Raw genomic sequence first — 20,314 nt, 5'->3', positions numbered from 1 at the left:
CTGTATGTAATTTGAGCCAAGAATTCCGAGGAATCTATTAACTTCCTGAGATATCCCAGGAAAAATGTGAATTTATTGACACCCAGGAAGGTGCGTTATGCACAAGGTCAACTAAAAAGCTTTCTAGGATATCAAAATCTATAATCTGACACTAATATTGTGGATTTTGTATACTCAAATACCTAAAACGGAAAGAAATCGGCAAGGGTCCGCTTTAACGAGCTATACAAGAAGTTTGGCATTAAATAACGGCATTTAACACCCAATTTTTTTTCTCTAAAATATATCTCGGACACCCAGACACATTCGCCAAAACAATAAAATGTATAAATTTTGCTGCTAATTCTATAAATTGTACGATAATACTCGTATTTCCTTGGGGCGTATGTATACTTTTGTAAGTATCATTTTTTGGTTTTTGTAAAATTTACCGTTATTTATATTATGGAATATACTTTTGTTGTATTAAATATTGTTTATTAGCGAGACGAAATAAACCTGTGTACTTGGAATTTCATAAATATCATTACTTTTTCTAAAACCCGAGATTTATGGGGCGTACGTATACTTATGTAAGACTGTGTATTTAATTTTACTAGGCGTTTACACCAGACAGTTTGTCTTCAAATACAACTCTGATTTACTACACATACATACATTTGTCTTTTGTCTCCCAGCTGTCCATAATTTTTTCACAGACAGCCGGGTTAACAAATTTTTGACATTTTGTTAAAAAAGAAGTGATATGATAATTTAAATGTGTTGAAAACAAAAGAATATGTACAAAAACAAAATATGCGAACGGAAAACAAAAGGAAATCTATGATTTTCATTCATAATTTTACAACTGTTTTTGCATTTGTCTGGACGCCTACGTCACAGAGGCAAGTTTTGGGTTTTGACAATCAATACATGAAGTCAACTGTCCTGTCTTTTGTAAACGCAGGGTTATAATGGTTGTAGCAATTAGCCGATGAATCTACCTTGGTAATTTTGCCATGCTTTGTACTGTTTTATGTCTTCCATTCGTAAACAAAGGACAGTCGGTCTTTATACTTCCCACTCATTCGTAAATAATACAGCAGGCGACAATTTTGCCTTGTTATCGTTTTTTATCGGTGATTCTTTTTTGTCTTCCACATTTGCATTTTTCGGAACGTTTTTAAATTTGTTCGGCTTGACTGGCCATCTATCTGAATCGTTTCGTCATTCATTAAAGACACTAGCTCTGCCACATTTTAGGAAATTCATGTTTATTAGGCATTTTATTTCACCTCTTCGCCACCAAATATCGCTTAGGACTTTGGAGTGAGTTTCAATTGTTGCTATTCCAAAATTTGTCTTAAAGAGAGGAAACGATTTTCTATTGATTTTCAAGAAAAGCAAATCATCCTCAGTCGGTTTCTGCGTTGTGGTGTCATCGTACAACTATTCGGTCTGTTGAAAACCGTGGGAGAAACATGAGCAGTTCAATATCCACTCCAGATGCTTTGAAAAGTTTGCCAGTCTTAAGGTACGTAAGTCATGCTAATAACAACATGTATATGAAAGGAGTAGTTGGAATAGTTAATAAATTTCCAATTTGTTCATGGCACTGAAAATGATGCAACCTGAACTAAAAAATTTAAACTTTGATATTTTTTAACAATGGCATAAATTGAATTCTCTACCAGCTGGCGAAAAAATGTTTACCACAGGTAGTCCTGATTACAAAAATAGGCATAAGATGAATGTAGTGGCTGGACTCAGAAAAAAATTGAAAATTTGTCTACAAGTAGATTTTGGAATGCTGATTACGCAAATATATATGTATATCATGTTTGGGAAATCCGTATTTCCCGAGATATAGGCTTCGAAAATTCAGCAAACCCCTATATTTTTTGACAAAAAAATAATTTTGAAAAAACTTATGATCGCGTTAGCCCTGTTTAGCATCTGTCCATAAGAGAAAGTTTTAAATCCAGGCCGAAGGCCGGCTATTTTCGACAAAAATTTAATTTTTGAAAAGTTTTAAATCCAGCCGCTACATTCAACTTGCTCCAAAAAATTAAATTAAAAAATGCCGTTCCCGTGCACTAAGTTGGCTCCTGTCAATAGGAGAAAGTCTTAAATCGCTGTCCAAAGGCCGGCTACTTAGAAAAAACTTACAATTTAAAAAATTTTCATATTTTTTTCCGCCAGCTGGTAGAGTATTCTATTTGTTCCAAAACAATTTTGTAGGCTGAAATGATAAGATGGCATAGTAGTTTTGTTATCGATTCCGACCGAAGGAATGATGTTCCTGACGTCATTTTCAATGAGAAACACTGTATAAAGATATATATTTTTATATTTTCTCTTTTAATATAAAGGCTAGAGAACATTGAAAAGAGTGAACAAGACAACAGGGATTATAGGGGGTTGCAATTGGAAAATGGACTGAAAGTGTTGGTTGTCAGTGATCCATCCACAGATGTCAGTGCGGCTGCACTGGCCGTACAAGTCGGGTAAGTTACAGACACTTTAAAGCAAGTGTCACAATAAAAATCGTGGTGTCTTTTTGTATTACAGACACATGTCAGATCCAGAAAGTTTGCCTGGATTGGCTCACTTTTGCGAACATATGCTATTTTTAGGCACTGAAAAGTATCCCAATGAGAACGATTACACGACATTCTTGTCACAAAGCGGAGGTTCTTCCAATGCTGCCACGTACCCTCTAATGACCAAGTACCACTTCTATGTTGCACCTGATAAACTTGATGGGGCTCTAGATAGGTTTGCCCAATTTTTTATAGCACCCTTATTTACACCAAGCGCTACTGAACGTGAAATAAATGCGGTGAGTTTCACTAGAACAAACCTCTATTTTCGTAAAAATGACTGGAACGAGAGTTTTTAAACAGGTTAATTCAGAACATGAAAAGAACCTTCCAAATGATGAGTGGCGCATTAAACAAGTACATAAACATTTGGCAAAAGAAGGACATGCATATAAAAAGTTCGGAAGTGGAAGTAAAGCTACTCTGTGTGAGATTCCGAAGCAAAAGAATATAGAAGTACGAGATGAGCTGTTGAAATTTCACAGACAGTGGTACTCGGCGAATATAATGAGTTTGGCCGTTATTGGAAAAGGTTTTTCAGGAATTTAACCATAGTTGTTATTAATTATAAATATGCGTTTTCATACATTTAGATAGTCTCGATGAGCTGGAAAAAATGGTTCTAAATAAATTCTCCGAAATCGAGAACAAAAATGTGGAGGTACCAACATGGCCCAGAGAACCTTACGATGATAATCAGTATGGTCAAAGAGTGTTGATAGTTCCCGTGAAGGATTTGCGTTCATTGACTATCAGCTTTACAACTGACGATTTAACTGGCCTTTATAAAACTGCACCTGACAGTTATTTGACACACTTGCTTGGTCACGAGGGTAAAGGTAGTATTTTATCAGAATTACGAAGATTAGGCTGGTCCAACGATCTTCTTGCCGGTCATCAGAACATTCTTCACGGGTTTGGTTTCTTTGAAATACACATTACCCTAACGACGGAGGGAGCGGATCATGTTGATGATATTATAAATATTGTTTTCCAATATCTGAGAATGTTGCGGGAAGTAGGTCCTCAGAAGTGGATTTTTGATGAATGTGCTAAGATAAACAGTATGCGTTTCAGATTTAAAGAAAAAGAAAAACCTGAAAAGTTAGTCACCAATGTTGTGTCGTGCATGCAGGTAAGCTTTTAATGTGCTTCTAATAGCAAGATACTAATTGTAAATCATAATGAAGGTGTATCCGTTGGAAGAAGTCCTTACAGCGCCTTACCTCAACGATGAATGGAAGCCTGAATTAATAACAAAGTTACTGAATGAACTTGTCCCGTCCAAATGTAGAGTAGTGGTTATTGGACAAGGTTACGAAGAACAAGCTGTACAAGCAGAACCGTACTACCAGACCAAGTATGCAACACTGAAAATCGATACCGAAACTATAAAGGTGATTTGAGTGTAACTGTAATATTCCATAAATATGTTAACATACTTGTTTCGTTGCAGAAATGGGAGACGTGCGAACTCAACCCAAATTTGACTTTGCCTCAGCCAAATGCGTTTATTCCGGAGGATTATGAGTTGGCTCCTTTTGATAAGGACCTGTCAAAGCACCCAATTATCGTAATGGATACCCCCATTTTGCGTGTGTGGCATAAACAGGACAATTTTTATCTAAAACCCAAGGCCTGCATGTCTTTTGATATGTCAAATCCCATTGCGTATTTGGATCCTCTCAATTGCAATTTGAATTACCTCATGGTCTCACTCATACGGGACCAACTGAATGAATATCTTTATGATGCTGAGCTAGCGGATTTAAAATTGCAAGTTGGAAATAAGTCAAACGGAATAGAAGTAAGATGGACGTTTCGTTTTAGGAGATAATTTACGATTTTGAAACTTAATTTTTGTATGTAGGTCACCATTCGTGGTTATAACGATAAACAGGTGGTGCTTCTGGAATATCTGCTTAAGCATTTATTCGATTTTGAAGCAGACGAAAAAAGATTTAACATCCTTAAGGAAGAATATATACGCAATTTAAAGAATTTTAGCGCCGAACAGCCGTACCAGCACTCCATGTATTACTTGACCCTGCTACTAACCGAAAATGTTTGGTCAAACTATGAATTGCTAGATGCCGTCGAACGTAAGTACAGTGCTCACAATGTAGGGAAATAGCTAACTCTTTTTTTTTTTTTTTTTTGTTTAACAGTGGCAACATATGAGAGAGTCCTTGCGTATGCCAAAGAATTTTTTTCTCGGCTACACACAGAATGTTTTATCTATGGCAATGTCACTAAGCAAAAGGCTCTCGAAATAGCCGGCTTGGTTAATAAGCGTTTGGAAGATACAAATGCAAAAGTATTGCCTTTGTTGGCCAGACAAATGCTGCCTAAAAGGGAATATAAATTGTGTCCAGGTAATGTTGTGATTTATAAATAAATTTATAAACTGTACTTTAAAATATCGCCTACAGGAGATAGCTATCTCTTCGAAAAGGATAATCTTTACCATAAAAGTTCTTGCACTCAAATATACCTACAATGCGGTCCTCAAACTGATCGAAGCAATAACATGGTCAATCTCATTTCTCAGATATTGACAGAGCCATGTTACGATTGCCTAAGAACTAAGGTCAGTAGCTCAGAATAAAAATCAGAAAACAGAAATTATCACGCCTTAAATGTTTAATCAGGAACAATTGGGCTACATTGTTTTTAGTGGACCTAGAAAGGTGAATGGTGCTAATGGTATACGAATTATCGTTCAATCGGCAAAACATCCATCATTTGTTGAAGAGCGCATAGAGACCTTTTTGGCAAACTTTAAGGTAAACTTGGTGGCTTTTTTTTTAAAATTACAACTGCTGAATAAGCGTTTTTTATAGAAAGTACTAGAAGATATGTCCGATGAAGAGTTTGAAAGACATAAGGAAGCTTTGGCTGTAAAGAAACTTGAAAAGCCGAAAACCGTTTTTTCCCAATTCATACAATTTTACAGCGAAATTACTTTGGCTCAATATCACTTTGACAGGAATGAAACTGAGGTGGCAATACTACGGAATATAACAAAGGACGAGTTGCTGCAATGCTATAATGTAAGTTACCAAAAATTGCAATCTACAAAACATGGATTTTTACTGTTTCTTTTTAGACATTTATTGCTCCGGACAGTATTGAACGAAAAGTACTTGCGGTTCATATTGTTTCCACACAGAAAGCTGTGGAAGAAGACGTGATTGACAAAATATTGGAACGTCATTCTAAGATATCCGATATTGTTGCATTCAAATCGAGCAAAGAATTGTTTCCACTTATGCCTCCTTTCCTAAATATTAAAGCTAAAGGAGCCAGAAGTAAGTTGTAAATTAAATAGGATGTTGTCACAAAGTGATTCGATTATATGCCGTTGTGAACACTAAACTTGAAAGAAATAAAGAAATTTGCCCTAGATTTTTATAAAAGAACTTTTTATTTTTCTTGGGTTACTTAGTCCCGGTCCACACTAGAGCGATTTCATTGCAAAAATTTCACGGAACTAGGCGTTTCTAGATCGAGTAGCAATTTCATGATATTACTCTTCTATGGAACTCGATCTAGGGACGCATAATTTCATATAAGACTCTTATAGATTTTTTGCAAATTGTTCAGTTTTTTCCCGTTTATTTCTCGTCTTCAGTTCATCTTTAGCTCTCTCAGCGAGCGGTCAACATCTCTTTTTTCCTGCGCACAACACAAAAGTTATTTTTCGTATCAGAGTAAATAGTCCGGTCAAAATAGACATGCGTATAAGGGGGAAATAGCAAAAATTCCCACAAAGCTGAATTTTGGTGGAGAGCTAGGGTTGGACATTAGAAGCAACGTCCTAAAAGTCCCCATCGATCCCATGTGTGCAAAACAAGTTATTCGGGGTCAAAGGTCATTTTTGGAGGCATTATTCAGTTTTTTTAATTTTTCTCTAAAACGGTAATATTTAGCAAAAGCCCGCTAAAGTAAAAGTTATAGATTCAATAATTGTCTACAAAATTGGTCTTTATGATACTTAGAAAAGACTTACCATTTTCGAGATATCTCGATCTAAAGATCAAACAAAAAAATTAGCCGCGTAAGTACATTATGAGGCGAACCGGTTAAAGTATCGACACTATGTGTTAGATACTTCCGTAAGCTTTCAAACGATATCCACTTTACAGTAATCGGTTCAGTAGAACCGGGTCTACACCGGTTTTTAAATTTGGCCTTTCGGGTCTAATAACCGGATCCGCAACCATTGAAAATTATACATTTCCGTAATCAGCGCAACAAACCCTACCTTCGGACAAAACTTGAAAAAAATCGGAGAGTTTTCGTTGGGGTCGTTCCCGTTGGAATTTCTTCATTAGACTTGCCTCCACCTAAAACTTCCATTATGTCGTCATTATATATGGCAGATGTGAAAACTTTGTCATCGATGGCAACTAATTAATCAATATGAAAACAATTACCAATGACAGAATGACAGAAGACGTTACATTTTTCCATGCGATTTTAATGATTTTACTCCACCTTGGTCCATGGGTTGTAAACAGATGTGACATTGAGTGGCAAAAATTCAAGCTTAATTGACTTGAGACCGCCATCTTCGAACAGGTTGTGCATAAGTTTGGTATTTTGTTGTTGTTTGAGTTTGAAAAAAAAAATATACATACAACAAATTATAGCATGGTAGAATAAGACAGCAATACACAGCTGACTGAACTGGGTTGTAACGTTAGTGTCAAATTTCATATGACATTTTATATATCATTCGGAAAAAACCATTTCCCAGATAGACTTCTTCATATCAATGATATGTAACCTCCTCCAAGTTCGAACGATAAGCCGCGCAGTAAATCCCCGCTTGTAGAGGCGATACAACGTTTGTTAATATTTTGTTAAAATTAAAAAAAATAAAGCCCTAATAAACATGTGCTTCTTTGATTTCTAAAACAAAACAGCGACCCCAAACTTTTCTGCAAGAATTCTACCTTCTGCGAGAATTTATGCATTTAGTGGAATGATGTGGAAACATATAAATTTAAAATGTAACGAATTTTCATTCATGTTTTCCAAAATATTCAACCAAATGTGAAAAATTATTAGCTTTTTAAATTCCAATAATTTATAGACATTTCCTTGTTTTGTTTACAAATACAACTGGCAGTAACGTTACAAACAAAAACAAATTCCTTTGTGGTTGTTGTTCGAGTTGTATTTGTTGTAGTATTAACTTTACCTTATATTTGTTCTACCATGTTATTATTTATAATAAATATGCACAAACAGCAATTCTTACGTTTTAACGACCAAAATGACCAAAAACTGCAAAAATTTGTTGAACAGGGTGGTCCCGTTGTGTGGGGTCTAAACCAAAACATTGACTTATGTCAATAATTTTTGGTACGAAGGATTCATATCTTCCAAGAGGTCAAAATACCAAATTTCAGCCGAATCGGTCATAATGTGTCGCTAAAATCCACAAATATCTAAAATCGGACAGTAATTTTATGTGGGGGCTACGACAAAATATTGACCTATTTTCAAAAAAATTATACATACTTGTTTTCTACACTCTGAAACCCATGGTAGAACAAATACAAGGTAAAGTTAATACTACAACAAATACAACTCGAACAACAACCACAAAGGAATTTGTTTTTGTTTGTAAACCTTAGTGTCAACGTAAATGTAAACAAAACAAGCAAATGTCTATAAATTATTGGAATTTAAAAAACTAATAATTTTTCACATTTGATTGAATATTTTGGAAAACATGAATGAAAACTCGTTAGATTTTCAATTTGAATGTTTCCATATCATTCCACTAAATGCATAATTTCTCGCAGAAAGTAGAATACTTGCAAAAATGTTTCGGGTCGCTGGTAATTCATTGAAAAAAGAGAAGATGTTTCAATCATTTGCTTTTGAAAACAAAAAAGCACATGTTTATTAGGGCTTTATTCTTTTCAAGTTTAACAAAATACCACACATATTAACAAATATTGTACCGCCTCTATAAGCGGTGTTTTAGTGTGCGGCATGTTGTTCGGACCTGGAGGAGGTTACATGTCAATGATATGAAGCCGTCTTTATGGGAAATAGTTTTTTTTTCTGATGAATAAATTTGTTCTTCAAAAATATATATCCCTAATATACATCGAACATAGAAATAAATACATAAAATGTCGAATGGAATTTGACACTAACACTACAACCCAGTTCAGTCAGCTGGGTATTGCTGCTACCTTTTCTTGTTCTACCATGTCTGAAACCCTTAAATATGAATTTTAAGGGAACTCGGTTGATAGATGTGCGTATTACCGTTCTATTTCAATTGGATACTACGTACAGTCACAACAGGTATTTACAAAAAATTCGATTTGGAGGTGGTCAAATTTGGACATTTTTTTAAAAGTTTAAATATATTTAAAAAATATTTGTAAAAAATAATTTTCAATATATATAAAAACATTGATTTTATTACGCTAATTTTACAAATTTCATCGTTCTTTTTGTAAATATTATGAAAGTACTCATTAACAGCTTCCCGATTCATAATAACTTTGGTCTCACCCAAATTACGATATAACTACTTCATTTCCCATACAAAATTTTGAGAACGAACAACGATTTTTGTACATAGTTCAATTTAAGTTACTCTCAGAACGACTATAAAATATGTCCCATCTCTAAGAAATGAGAGAATTTATCGAAATAAATTAATTATGACAAGAAAAATTCAAAATTTAAAAATTTATTAAAAACCCAAACATTTTTGGAAAAACTACAAAATATGAATGAAAAGTAAACGGTTTAACGACTATTTTACATACAAATCATAGCAAATTTTGTGTTCTCTTTTATTGCAGTTGCATTTCTTGTCCATCGTTTCAAATTCGCGTACAAATTTAGAAACAACAATCAAATTCCTGCCGGAAAGTCTTATACCAAAAGTTATTGTGGCAGGTCTCTCTTTCTCGTTAATTTTTAAAATAGAAAAATTTGAAGAAAAAAAATAATGAAAACACCAAAATTGTGAGACAAAATAGAAAACATGAATCAAAATAATCGAATTTTATATTAACGAGATAAAGAAGGATAAATATTTTTTCAGTTCATTTCAATTAACTTTACTCGACTTTTGGTTGAAACGTGGTTTGAAATCAGTAAACAAAAACCATGAAAATATGTATCATGTTTCTATGAATTGTGTACCATGTCGTATGAACGGGTTAATTCGTGTACGTAATTATGAGAACGACTTGATTCAAATGCTGGTATAAACATGGCATTAGAAATACTCTCAGAACGACGAAAAAGTATGTCCCATCCCTAATGCTTGGTTTACATTGGGCTTCGTTTCGTGATTTCGTAGGCGTTTCGTGATTTCGCGCGAAATCAAGCAAAATTTATCATGATTTTGCGTACAAAAATGAAATCATCTCATTTCGTGATTTCAGCGAAATCAACATCGAAATCACAGTACACAGTTGTATATCAACCTTGCTTTTGCCTAAAAAAGTACCAAAAGTTGCAACACTTTTCACGTATGACAATAAACAAGGTAGATGTGCGAATTGCTGCAACAAAAAATGTTAGTATCAAAATTTGTATACAATGTGAAAAAATATTAAATTACTTTGTTACAATGCTATTTTTCATTGTGTTCCCGTACTTTTTTAATGGTAATTTTAGAAAATGGAGCGAATTGTCAAAAATTGCTTCCCCACACAAATTTCCTAAAAAGTACGGGAACGGAAATTGCAAAAACTCCAGCAGAAATGTCAAAATCAGCTCATCAGTTATAATATTAGATACCAATGAACATATGAACATGCTTGCTGCTATTTTCTACTAGGCCAAAATTTTATGGCAGAAAACAGGAGAAGAGGGTGTTATTCGGCGCTATTTTTGTTTAAAGAGAAGTGCAAGTCTTGCTAGATTTCGGTGTACGGGAACGCATTTTTAGCACTAAACGGGAAAACTACTGCAAGTACTAATATTTTGCAGGTTCTGGGCACAACATTTATCTATCAAAATTTATTATTATGATGTCTCAACGATAAAATCATTATTTATTTATTTATTTTTTTGTTTGTTTGTTTGGTACTATACACCATTAATACGATATATTGATAATTTTACGATAATTTCCGAAATAAAGTTGTAAAGTTCTATATTGTCGTATATTTTTGATGTTTAATTCAATTTTCAACAACTTGTGTTGAAAATTCATGTTCGATCAGCTGCGCATATGCATCTACCTTGATCATTGTGATATGTTTGAAATCAACAAAAAATAAGTGTAAACACCGGGGTGTATTACAGGATTTCGTGAAATCCAGTGGATTTTGGAGCGCAAGTGTAAACTCGGCATAAGTCCCAATTTACATTAGGCGAGTTAACTTGCGGCAATTGTCAGTTTGAAGGAGAGAGAGGTGAGGCATATGGTAACCCTTTGCCTCTCAGCCCCCTCTCTCACCTACAAACTGACAATTGCCGCAAGTAAACTCGCCTAATGTAAATTGGGACTAACAAATGAGAGAATTTATCGAAAAAAATAATTATGACATGTCTAAATTCAATATTGAAAAATTTGTTGAAAATACAAAAATTTTTAGAAAAAAGAAAAAGATAAATGAAAATTAATTAACTAAATATTTTATACAGATGCAGAAGGAAGATGGTTGTGTTTCCTTCTTAATTCCACACACATTTCTTGTCCATTAGTTCGAAATCGCGTAAAAAATCAGAAACAAATAACTGAAAGTCTGTATACACAAACATTGTTTTGACATGTCTCTCTCTCTTTAATTTTTAAAATAGAAACATATAAAAATATATTGAAAATACAAAATTATTCAGAATTTATGGAAAAAATGAATGAAATGTGTGTAGTTAAATATAGAAGATACATTTGAAGGAAAGTCTATTACTTTTCCTATTCATTTAATTTATATTTTATGTGTTTTCGGTTCAAATTTTCGTGAAAACAAGGAAACAAAAATGAAGGAAATTTTGTTCATGTTTCTGTTAATTACGAATGGTGTCGTGGAAACGGGTTATTTAGTGTACTTTGTTCGACATGCGAACAACGTAATTGAAACGCTCGTGTGAACATGACATAAATCGGCTTCCACATAGAGTTGTGTAGTTCCAGAACGAACTAGTTCCAAAGAACTATTCCGGACAAGGAACTATATCCAGCTCTTGCGTTTATATAGTTCCTTTAGTTCATATAGTTCCCTTAATTTTTCTGGTTCCTTCAATGTTTGTTCGCTGCAATTTATCTATTTTTATGTGCAATTCATCCACCAAACCATGAAAACATTTCAGTCTCGGAACTATTTGGAACGAAGGAAACAACAAGTAAAAAAGTGTCAGTCGGCTTTGCCGACAGATATATACCCTCAGCCAATGTAAAGTGACACTTTAACCTACGGACAGATCGAATGTATTTAAGGTCTCATCAGAATTTTGTGGCCTTTTTTGGACATTTGAACTTGCCGATAAAAATCTGGATTAGGAATGAACTACACTAAGACACAAATGTTTTAATTTTGTGGGTGAGGAACCCTTAGGGAGGTCCGGTATGGTCCATTTTAGAAGTTAAACTAAATTTTGACAAAATATATGGAGATCCAAAGTTTGGAAAAAATTGGTTGCCCCATTCAAGTGATATCGTCATAGCAATTTGGTCATAGCGCCATGAAACTAAGTTTGGATATAATATGACGAAGACCCAACGTTGGACCAAATCGGTTGAACAGCTCGAGAGTTATCGTGCTCTCCGACCGCCACATATACTGACATAGGGGTTTTTTACACCTTCGGGCTGTTTTCCCAAGAAATAAGGACTTGCCGCTGAAAAAAACTTTTACCGTCGTAATGTGATTCGAGAGCAGGCCTTAAAGTGAACTTATCCGAAATTTTGTGTGAGAGGTATCAGAACGAGTAGACAACTATAGTCCATATTCGAACCTGATCTATATCTGGTAGATATATTAGGATGTGCAAATTATGGGTTACATCGGTCACTCCCTTCAAGAGTTATCGTGCGCACACTTTTTCCGAACATTTTTGAAGTTTTGTGGGGGAAGTGCTTGAAGGAGTTGACCGATATAGCTTATCATCGAACTTAAATTAAGTTTGGACAAAATATTACAAAGTCCAAATTTTGGACCGAATCCGAAGATCCCTTCGAGAGTTATCTTGCGCTCTAACCACTACACACGGTGCCATAGGGGCTTTTTGCATCTTTCAGGCTATTTTCTCAGGAAGTATGGACTTGCCCCTGATGAAATTTGTACCGTCCTATGGAGGGCAGTGAATACAAGTTGTTGCAACAAAAGTCGAAGCGATTCGAGAGCAGGTCCTAATCTGAACTTATCCGAAATTTTGTGTGGGAGGTACCCGAAGGAGTGGACCGATTGAGTCCATATTCGAACCTCATCTAAGTGTGCTAGAAATTTCACGATGTGGAAAGTATGGATCAAATCGGTTATTTCCTTCAAGAGTTATCGTGCGCACAAATTTTCCGAACATTTTCGAACTTTTGTGGGGGAGGTACCGGAAGGAGTAGTGGACAGATATCTTCGAACTTAAACTAAGTTTGAGCAAAATATTACCAAAACCAAATTTTTGACCGAATCGGTTGATCCATTCGAGAGTTATCGTGCGCACCAGCCAGACAGACGGACAGACAGACAGACGGACAGACAGACAGACGGACGGACGGACATTGCTAAATCGACTCCAAATTGTCTGAAACACATTTCGTCCAAACATACTTGGGGTCTAAAACCATTATTTCGATGAGGCACATTTTGCCCGTATGAAAGTGTATATACCCTTTCTAGCCTAAAGGCTGAGGGTATAAAAAGAGCGACGAAAGAGAAAGATTCATTGAACTATTTCGATCTCGGAACTATTTGGAACGGAAAGAAAGATAAAAGAGAAAAATTCGTTGAACCATTTCGGTCTCGGAACTATTTGGAATGAAAGGAACGATGAAGAAGAAAGATTCGTTGAACTATATCGGTCTCGGAACTATGGAACTATATTAAGGAACTAGTTCCTCTTGGGAAAAGGAACTAGAAAGATCGATCCGCTCCGGGAACTAGATTGCCCAACTCTACTTCCACACAGTGTCGTTTTGACGACACCATTTCACAGTTTCCGTTTTGATGTTCATTCGTAGATGTTGTCAGGGTGGAAAAATGTAATGAAGAAAACGTACGAAAAAGTACTGTTGATGTATATTCATACCAAGATCTATTTAACAGGTCACGTAAGTAGCACAAATACAACTCTGTTTTGGCCAAAAATTCTTCAATATGTCAAAATGTTTGTTTACGTTTTCATACAATTTATTCACAATAACAAAAAATTAGACAGATTGAAACCAATCAGCTGGCCGTTTTACGCCACCTTATTATTTCATCATGATTCATACACAAAATAATTATTTTTTTGCACTCATTTATTATGTTTCTTACCTGCAATGATGTTTTCATCAGAATCAATATATACACATATTTTGTAATCTCTATTTCAACATATTTCATTAAAACATTTTTGTACATTCGGTACATAGGTAAAGATGTACGATTGGCACAAAAATCCCGATTTTTGCGGTAACAGCAAAAATGAGTTACAGAATCCCACTACTGGATTTCATTTGACGTTTAACCTATGGAATTGACAGTTGAAATCGAATGGATTTCGTAAATATAAACCAAGCATAAGTGGTGTTATACATTTATACGATTGCTCGTACGAGATTTTGTCTCCTCTTTGTGGTGGTTATTCTTGTTAAACAGAGTTGCAAAACATAGTAAGAATTTAAGTTTTACAATGAATTTGTGCATAAAAAATTATTTAACGCATAAAATTTTTTTGAGCTTTTTAAGATTTTTATGAAATATTTTTCATAAAATACCTTCTTTTGACATAAAGAATTTTTAACAAAATGTACACTTGGTACCATGGTAGAATAAAGTGAAGGTAGGCCACAGCTAACAGCTGATTACAATTTTTTTCTTTTTATGGCCTAATCTGTCAAAAGCAGGGTTGACATTTTGTACTGCTTTTGACATTATGCAATCATAAAGGTAGATGTATCGCTGAATTGTTCCAAGAAAAAACTTCTGCTGTAACACTATATCTTAAAATTGAAAACAAGGACAAAGAATGTATATTCGCGTGGCAAAATAAAATTGTTGTTTTTTTTTAGCAAAACTTACGAATGAACGATTTATCAAATATTGATTTTAATTTAAATTTGTTCCAAAGGAACGGGAATGTAAAAATTACAATTTTTGTAAAAATTCTGCTGACATTTATTTGCAAATCGGATGCCAGCAATCACGATGTCAGATTAGCCAAACTTGTCAATTAGAAAATAAGTTTGGGAAGAACTTTTGCTATTTTTGGAACACTTTTCCAACAAGAATATTCTGGAGCCTAGATAAAGAAATGTTTTTACACTATATGGCACTTTTAACATATAAAAAGTGAAGCTCTAAGTTCCATACGTTATTTTAATACGGCATAGCTATGCAGGTACATCTACCGTTATTATTGTACCATGCCATTTGACGTTTTAAGCCATGGCTGCAGGGTGGCATTTCTCAGTGATTTTCATACCTGGCCTACCTCTACTTCATTGTACCATGCTTGGTACAATGTTACAAAAAAAATGCAACCCTGTGCGTGAAATTTACGAATATGATCAAAGAGGAGACTCGTACGAGCAATACTAATGAATGAGAATCAAAACGGAACACACGTTTTAGAGGAAACAAGCGAACATTATTTCCTCGTGTAAATGAGCTCTAAGTCGGTCATTGTTTTTTATTTCTCTCACTATGAACGTTTTCACACGATAAGGTTTGCCTGCTCAAAAATGCGTTGTCCGTTTTGGTTCTCATTCGTAAATTGTGTCAGTGTTGAAACAAAATGTGGAAGTAAGTGAACGAAAACGTACATAAAGTACCATACATACAACACTAGCATGTAAGATATTATCTACATGTTTCATCATATTTTTTACAAATAAAGGTGTTCTTCAAAACATGACTTCTATGTACCTGTTAATAACAAAGGTATTTCCCTATTTCAGAAAAATCTTTCTTGAAAAATTTACTCTGGTAACGCAGGTATCATCTTACCTTCAGGTGGTAAGAATTATTACATTATTTTTTACATGGCATGCGCGCATGAGGCAACAATTTTAACAACGCATACATTTTACCCAATTTTATGGGATTCACAAGAATTACTTTTTTTAATTTTCAAATACAATACACACATAAACCTTTTTGGTACATTTATGTAAAACCGTACTTCTTTTTGTTCAAAAAGTACGCTTGTATAAAATGACTTCAAAAACGCAACACTAGATGTGAAAATTACGAATGAGAGTCAAAACGGAAACCACGTTTTTGAGCAGTCAAACCTTATCGTCTGAAAACGTTCTATATTTCTTCATTACAAAATTATTTATCTGTATTCCTCCATTGTTTATTTTCGCGGTATTTTTGTCACGTTCTTGGTTGGTGTTTTTTAAGGAAAAAAATAATAACATTCGAAGAAAGTAAAAGCATGTCTGAAAATCAAGACCATGTTATTCCCAAAAGAAAGAAGAGAAGAAACAGGAAGAAGACATCTTCCGAGACGGAAAATCAAAGCATCGAAGAACAAAGTAGACCTCTACACACTTCAATGGAAAGATTGAAGGTTCAGAACAATAACGTACCACAAGTAAATGTCGATCGAAAAGCGGCAGGTTCAAACTGGGAAGCAATACGTCAAACACCGCAGAGTAGTGCTGAAGTCAACGCAGAAGAGGAGAACACCCAATCTCCGACTGGCTTGAGTAAGTCAGCACGTATTCGACAGAAACGAAAGACAAACCAATTAAATAAATATGTTGCTATGGACTGCGAGATGGTCGGTGTTGGTTTCAATGGGCAAGAGGATATGCTCGCCAGAGTTTCGATTGTCAATAAAAACGGCGAAATAATAATTGATAAATTTGTAAAGCCCCAAGAAGCTGTAACTGATTATCGAACGAGCGTTTCAGGTATTCGACCTCATGACGTAGAGAATGGCGAAGAATTTAAAGATGTACAGGATGAAGTGGTTAAAATTTTGCAAGGTATGTTTTCAATTTGTGGAAGTCGGAAGTCGTTGTACTGAGATTTTGTTTATACAGGAAAAATACTCGTTGGTCATGCGATCCGAAACGATTTAGCCGTTTTACACATAAAGCATCCGTTTTCCAATATTCGAGATACAGCCAGATATAAGCCGTTATGTCGATTAGTAGCAAACGGACGTACACCCAGCCTTAAACGTCTGAGTCAAGCAATTCTGGGTCAAGAAATACAAACTGGTGAACACAATTCTGTTGAGGATGCGCGCGCTGCCATGCATATCTATAATCGATTAAGTAAAGACTGGGAGGCATACCTGAAGAAACATCAACATCGGAAATTATAAACACCAAAGTTCACCTACTCACCAATCGGTCTTACTTTGGCCTTACTACGCTGTGGAATATTACAATGAAATTTGTCGTTTCATCTCATGTTTATATCGTGATGTTGCATTTATACAAGTTAATATAAATATATAAGTTGATAGAATTTTTGTAATTAATCAACACAATTCTTGACTTTTATTTACCATGAAATTAGCTATATTAAAAGTACAGAATAAAGTCTAAGGAACATTGTTCAAAATGTGTCCTTTTAGCAGTTTGCTGATCCGTAGACGTGCTATTCTGCGTTGTGGTCATTTTCGTTGTCTACCATTTCCAACACGGGCGATTGTTCTTTTAATGAAATAATACTCTTGTCTAGAAATTCCATACGTGCCATTAAATCAGACCAGGGGTCCTCCGTCATTGAGCTATGTATATATGAATAAACTTGCGAATTGGAATTCTGTATAAAAATAAAGTAGATCGATTTTAAAATAATAATGTACGGGGTTTATAATACTACAAATAATTTAATATTACAAATAGCCCTTGGGGTCTTCTGCCTGGCACAATTCCATACTTCCCGAGATATGGACCTTTAAAGTTCTGTAAATACTAATGACATTACTCATATTTTTACAGCCGACCAATGCAATATGGATATCATTGTAAAGATATGGAGATCTTGGGGGTTACTCTCTATTGCGATGTGTTAGGAAAATGCGATGCGTAAGGAAATTAAATCCGTCTCTAATACGTTTTAGTATCTCATTTCGCATTATTTTTGTTCCTTTCTTCCTTTCTGGCACCGCCGCAAACTGTAATACAAAAGCATATGTCAAAATCGTGTGTTAACGCAAATATCTTGCGCTAACAAAACACCAAACGCATCACAATACAGAGTAACCCCCCTTGATTGCAACTGCAGGTGTCGGATAAACTTTTCATTTGTAAACGGAACTTTTAACAGCGTAGCCGGTTGGGCCTTGTCCATAACGGAGCGCTTTACAATGACATATTGCTGTAAAAATATGTATGGGAAATGCCATATCCCAGATTGGAAATACAGCAACAAATAGGGAGGAATGGAGATCTTTTCTTAGTTCGGCTTATGGAACAAATGTTCTGTAAGTAATGTCATTGGTATTTGCGGAACTTTGAAGGCCCATACCTCAGAAATTAGCGACTTGTGCAAGACAAAATGTATCTCTTTATACTCAGAACCCAAGGACTATCTGTGGTATATATAATCAACCCATGTAACCTGTGAGGAGCCTCTGTTGCCGTTTTCATTGCCCTTTCTTGGTGTAGACCAAGATTTTTGTACGTTTTCATTTGAATAATTGTTTCTCGAATAGTATCCACCATTGTAATTTGGGCGGCGTTGATTCATTTTCTTTGTGTAAGTTGTACTGCTGGTCTCCCTCCCTTCCTGAGATCGTCCACCCATTTCTAATGAAATGTATTCATCGTTTTGTGATGCGTATTGTTGAATTGGTTTAGAATAGGGCGATGTGTAATTGTAATTTTTATTCTTTCTAGGTGTCGACATTGTTTAATTGAGAGAAACTAAAATATAAACAATAGACTTGTTTACTTTTTATTTAGATGGTTCTGTCAATTCCTTTTTTTCTTTTTTCTTCTTTATAACAGGCAGGGTTGTATTTTTCGGCAGTTTTGTACAGTAACCCACGCATATAAGAAACTCGTAAAAAATTGGGAAATTTGTTCTTATATGTGTTTTTATTTTTATTTTATTTATTTCATTTCATAATACAAGGCCTAAAAGACTCAGAAAATTTTGTGGCTTAAATCTAGTTTAGTAAAAACTCTCCGATTTCTTCGAAATTTTTTCCATAGGTAGATATTTTTACGCTGATTACGGGAATGTAAAATTTTCTTGGGGGACGGACCCGGTTACCCGGTTATTCGACCCGAAAGTCCGGGTACCCGGTACCCGATAGACCCGGTTCTACTGAACCGATTCTTACAACATTTTCTTCTAAATTTAAAATTTTTCTCTCATTCTAAGGTCAATATCTCTGGACCCAGTGAAGGTATTATAACAAATGGCACCATTTTGGAAAGGTTGAAGTATGAGCTATAAAATTACGTGAATTAATTGAGCACCCATAATGGGCCCTTTTTCGACTTTTTGAGGGTTTTATGGAAAAACCCGGGTCCAAAAAGAGGTATTTTGGTTATAACTTCTGAACCCCTGGAGATAATTCCATCATATGACAACTTGTTGGATAGGTATTTTCATAAGCTTTCCATCGAGTTTTTACTAAACTAGATTTGTTCCAATTTTGTAATTTTGTCCGCAGGTTGATCGTGGAATGCTGATTACGTCAATATACATATATCTTCTTTGGGAAGTCCGTGTTTCCCGAGATATAGGCTTCGAAAGTTCCGAACACCCATATGATTTTTGACAAAAAAACAATTTTGAAAAAAGGCTTATTTTTCCTTTACCGACCCACCTCAGAAAATTATGAAAAAATTACCACAGATAGTGCTTTTTATCCCGATTCCAACCATGTATTGCTTTTGTTGCGAAAATGTATACTTCCCGAGATATGGGCCTCCAAAGATCCACAAAGGCCCTTGTATAAAATGTTGGCAAACCACCGCAGAAAATTATGAAAAAATTACCACAGATAGTACTTTTTACACCGTATCCAACGAAAATATTTAATAAATTTAAAAGAAAATTTTGTTCCCATTCCCGAGATTTGCACCTGTCCATAGAAGAAAGTTTTAAATCCCGGCCGAAGGCCGGCTATTTAGAGAAAAATAGGTTAGGGCCTTTGTGGATCTTTTGAGGCCCATATCTCGGGAAGTATGCATTTCAACAAAAGCAATAAAAAGCTCTATCTGTGGTAATTGTTTTCATAAATTTCTGCAATGTTTTGCCAAAGTTATCGGTTAGGGCTTTTGTGGATCTTTGGAGGCCCATATCTCGGGAAGTATACATTTCCGCTGCAAAAGCAGTACATGGTTGGAATCGGTATAAAAAGCACTATCTGTGGTAATTTCCATAATTAATTTCATAATTTGGGTCGGTCGGTGAAGGAAGGAAGGGGTTCCGAAAAAAATTATGACCGCGTTAGCCCTGTTCAGCAGATGTTGCAGATTAATTTTTGAAAACCTTCTGTTGAAAAAGTTTCAAATCCAGCCACTACATTCAACTTGCTCCTTAATTTTATATAAGAAACTAGTTTCTCATAATAAAAAAAAAGAATACAAGGCAATGCATAGTTGTCCCAAT

General features: G+C 35.0%; 3 protein-coding genes across 4 annotated transcripts; 2 read left to right on the top strand and 1 right to left on the bottom strand.

Moving 5' to 3' along the window:
- The first annotated feature begins 1,042 nt into the window (after positions 1 to 1,042).
- Ide (Insulin degrading metalloproteinase) lies at positions 1,043 to 6,001 on the top strand. 2 transcript variants are annotated; one of them, XM_073982777.1, is made up of 14 exons: positions 1,043 to 1,308; positions 1,379 to 1,513; positions 2,352 to 2,486; positions 2,551 to 2,821; positions 2,886 to 3,114; positions 3,176 to 3,717; positions 3,773 to 3,979; positions 4,039 to 4,389; positions 4,453 to 4,684; positions 4,751 to 4,957; positions 5,015 to 5,172; positions 5,234 to 5,368; positions 5,426 to 5,635; positions 5,692 to 6,001. In XM_073982777.1, exons 1-14 carry the CDS (start codon positions 1,250 to 1,252, stop codon positions 5,902 to 5,904), a joined length of 3,084 nt encoding a protein of 1,027 aa, XP_073838878.1. In that variant the 5' UTR covers positions 1,043 to 1,249; the 3' UTR covers positions 5,905 to 6,001. The 2 variants fall into 2 exon arrangements, with proteins under 2 accessions (XP_073838878.1, XP_073838879.1); XM_073982778.1 differs by lacking the exon at positions 1,043 to 1,308 and having other exon boundaries at positions 1,315 to 1,513.
- A 10,007-nt stretch (positions 6,002 to 16,008) lies between these two features.
- Positions 16,009 to 17,228, top strand: LOC141400604 (RNA exonuclease 4). The gene is made up of 2 exons (XM_073979890.1): positions 16,009 to 16,716; positions 16,774 to 17,228. The coding sequence occupies exons 1-2, from the start codon at positions 16,161 to 16,163 to the stop codon at positions 17,058 to 17,060; spliced, it is 843 nt and encodes a 280-aa protein (XP_073835991.1). The 5' UTR covers positions 16,009 to 16,160; the 3' UTR covers positions 17,061 to 17,228.
- On the bottom strand, positions 17,207 to 18,664 carry LOC141400605 (uncharacterized). Its single transcript, XM_073979891.1, has 2 exons — positions 18,308 to 18,664; positions 17,207 to 17,506 (listed from the first exon to the last, which is right to left on the bottom strand). Exons 1-2 carry the CDS (start codon positions 18,593 to 18,595, stop codon positions 17,339 to 17,341), a joined length of 456 nt encoding a protein of 151 aa, XP_073835992.1. The 5' UTR covers positions 18,596 to 18,664; the 3' UTR covers positions 17,207 to 17,338.
- Between the last annotated feature and the right edge of the window lie 1,650 nt (positions 18,665 to 20,314).

The sequence above is a fragment of the Musca autumnalis genome, unplaced genomic scaffold, assembly GCF_047663935.1.
Source record: "Musca autumnalis isolate F117 unplaced genomic scaffold, ASM4766393v1 scaffold_4, whole genome shotgun sequence".
Classification (NCBI taxonomy): domain Eukaryota; kingdom Metazoa; phylum Arthropoda; class Insecta; order Diptera; family Muscidae; genus Musca; species Musca autumnalis.
This window is presented reverse-complemented; position numbering and strand designations above follow the sequence as displayed.

Bases quoted from the DNA above. Each gene is read 5' to 3' on its own strand.
- LOC141400604 (XM_073979890.1), top strand. From the start codon at position 16,161: ATGTCTGAAAATCAAGACCATGTTATTCCCAAAAGAAAGAAGAGAAGA. The intron at 16,717-16,773 runs GTATGTTTTCAA...TTGTTTATACAG, and splicing joins AGTGGTTAAAATTTTGCAAG to GAAAAATACTCGTTGGTCAT.
- Ide (XM_073982777.1), top strand. From the start codon at position 1,250: ATGTTTATTAGGCATTTTATTTCACCTCTTCGCCACCAAATATCGCTT. The intron at 2,822-2,885 runs GTGAGTTTCACT...GTTTTTAAACAG, and splicing joins CTGAACGTGAAATAAATGCG to GTTAATTCAGAACATGAAAA. The intron at 3,980-4,038 runs GTGATTTGAGTG...GTTTCGTTGCAG, and splicing joins TCGATACCGAAACTATAAAG to AAATGGGAGACGTGCGAACT.
- LOC141400605 (XM_073979891.1), bottom strand. From the start codon at position 18,595: ATGTCGACACCTAGAAAGAATAAAAATTACAATTACACATCGCCCTAT. The intron at 17,507-18,307 runs GTTACATGGGTT...ATTTTTATACAG, and splicing joins GCAACAGAGGCTCCTCACAG to AATTCCAATTCGCAAGTTTA.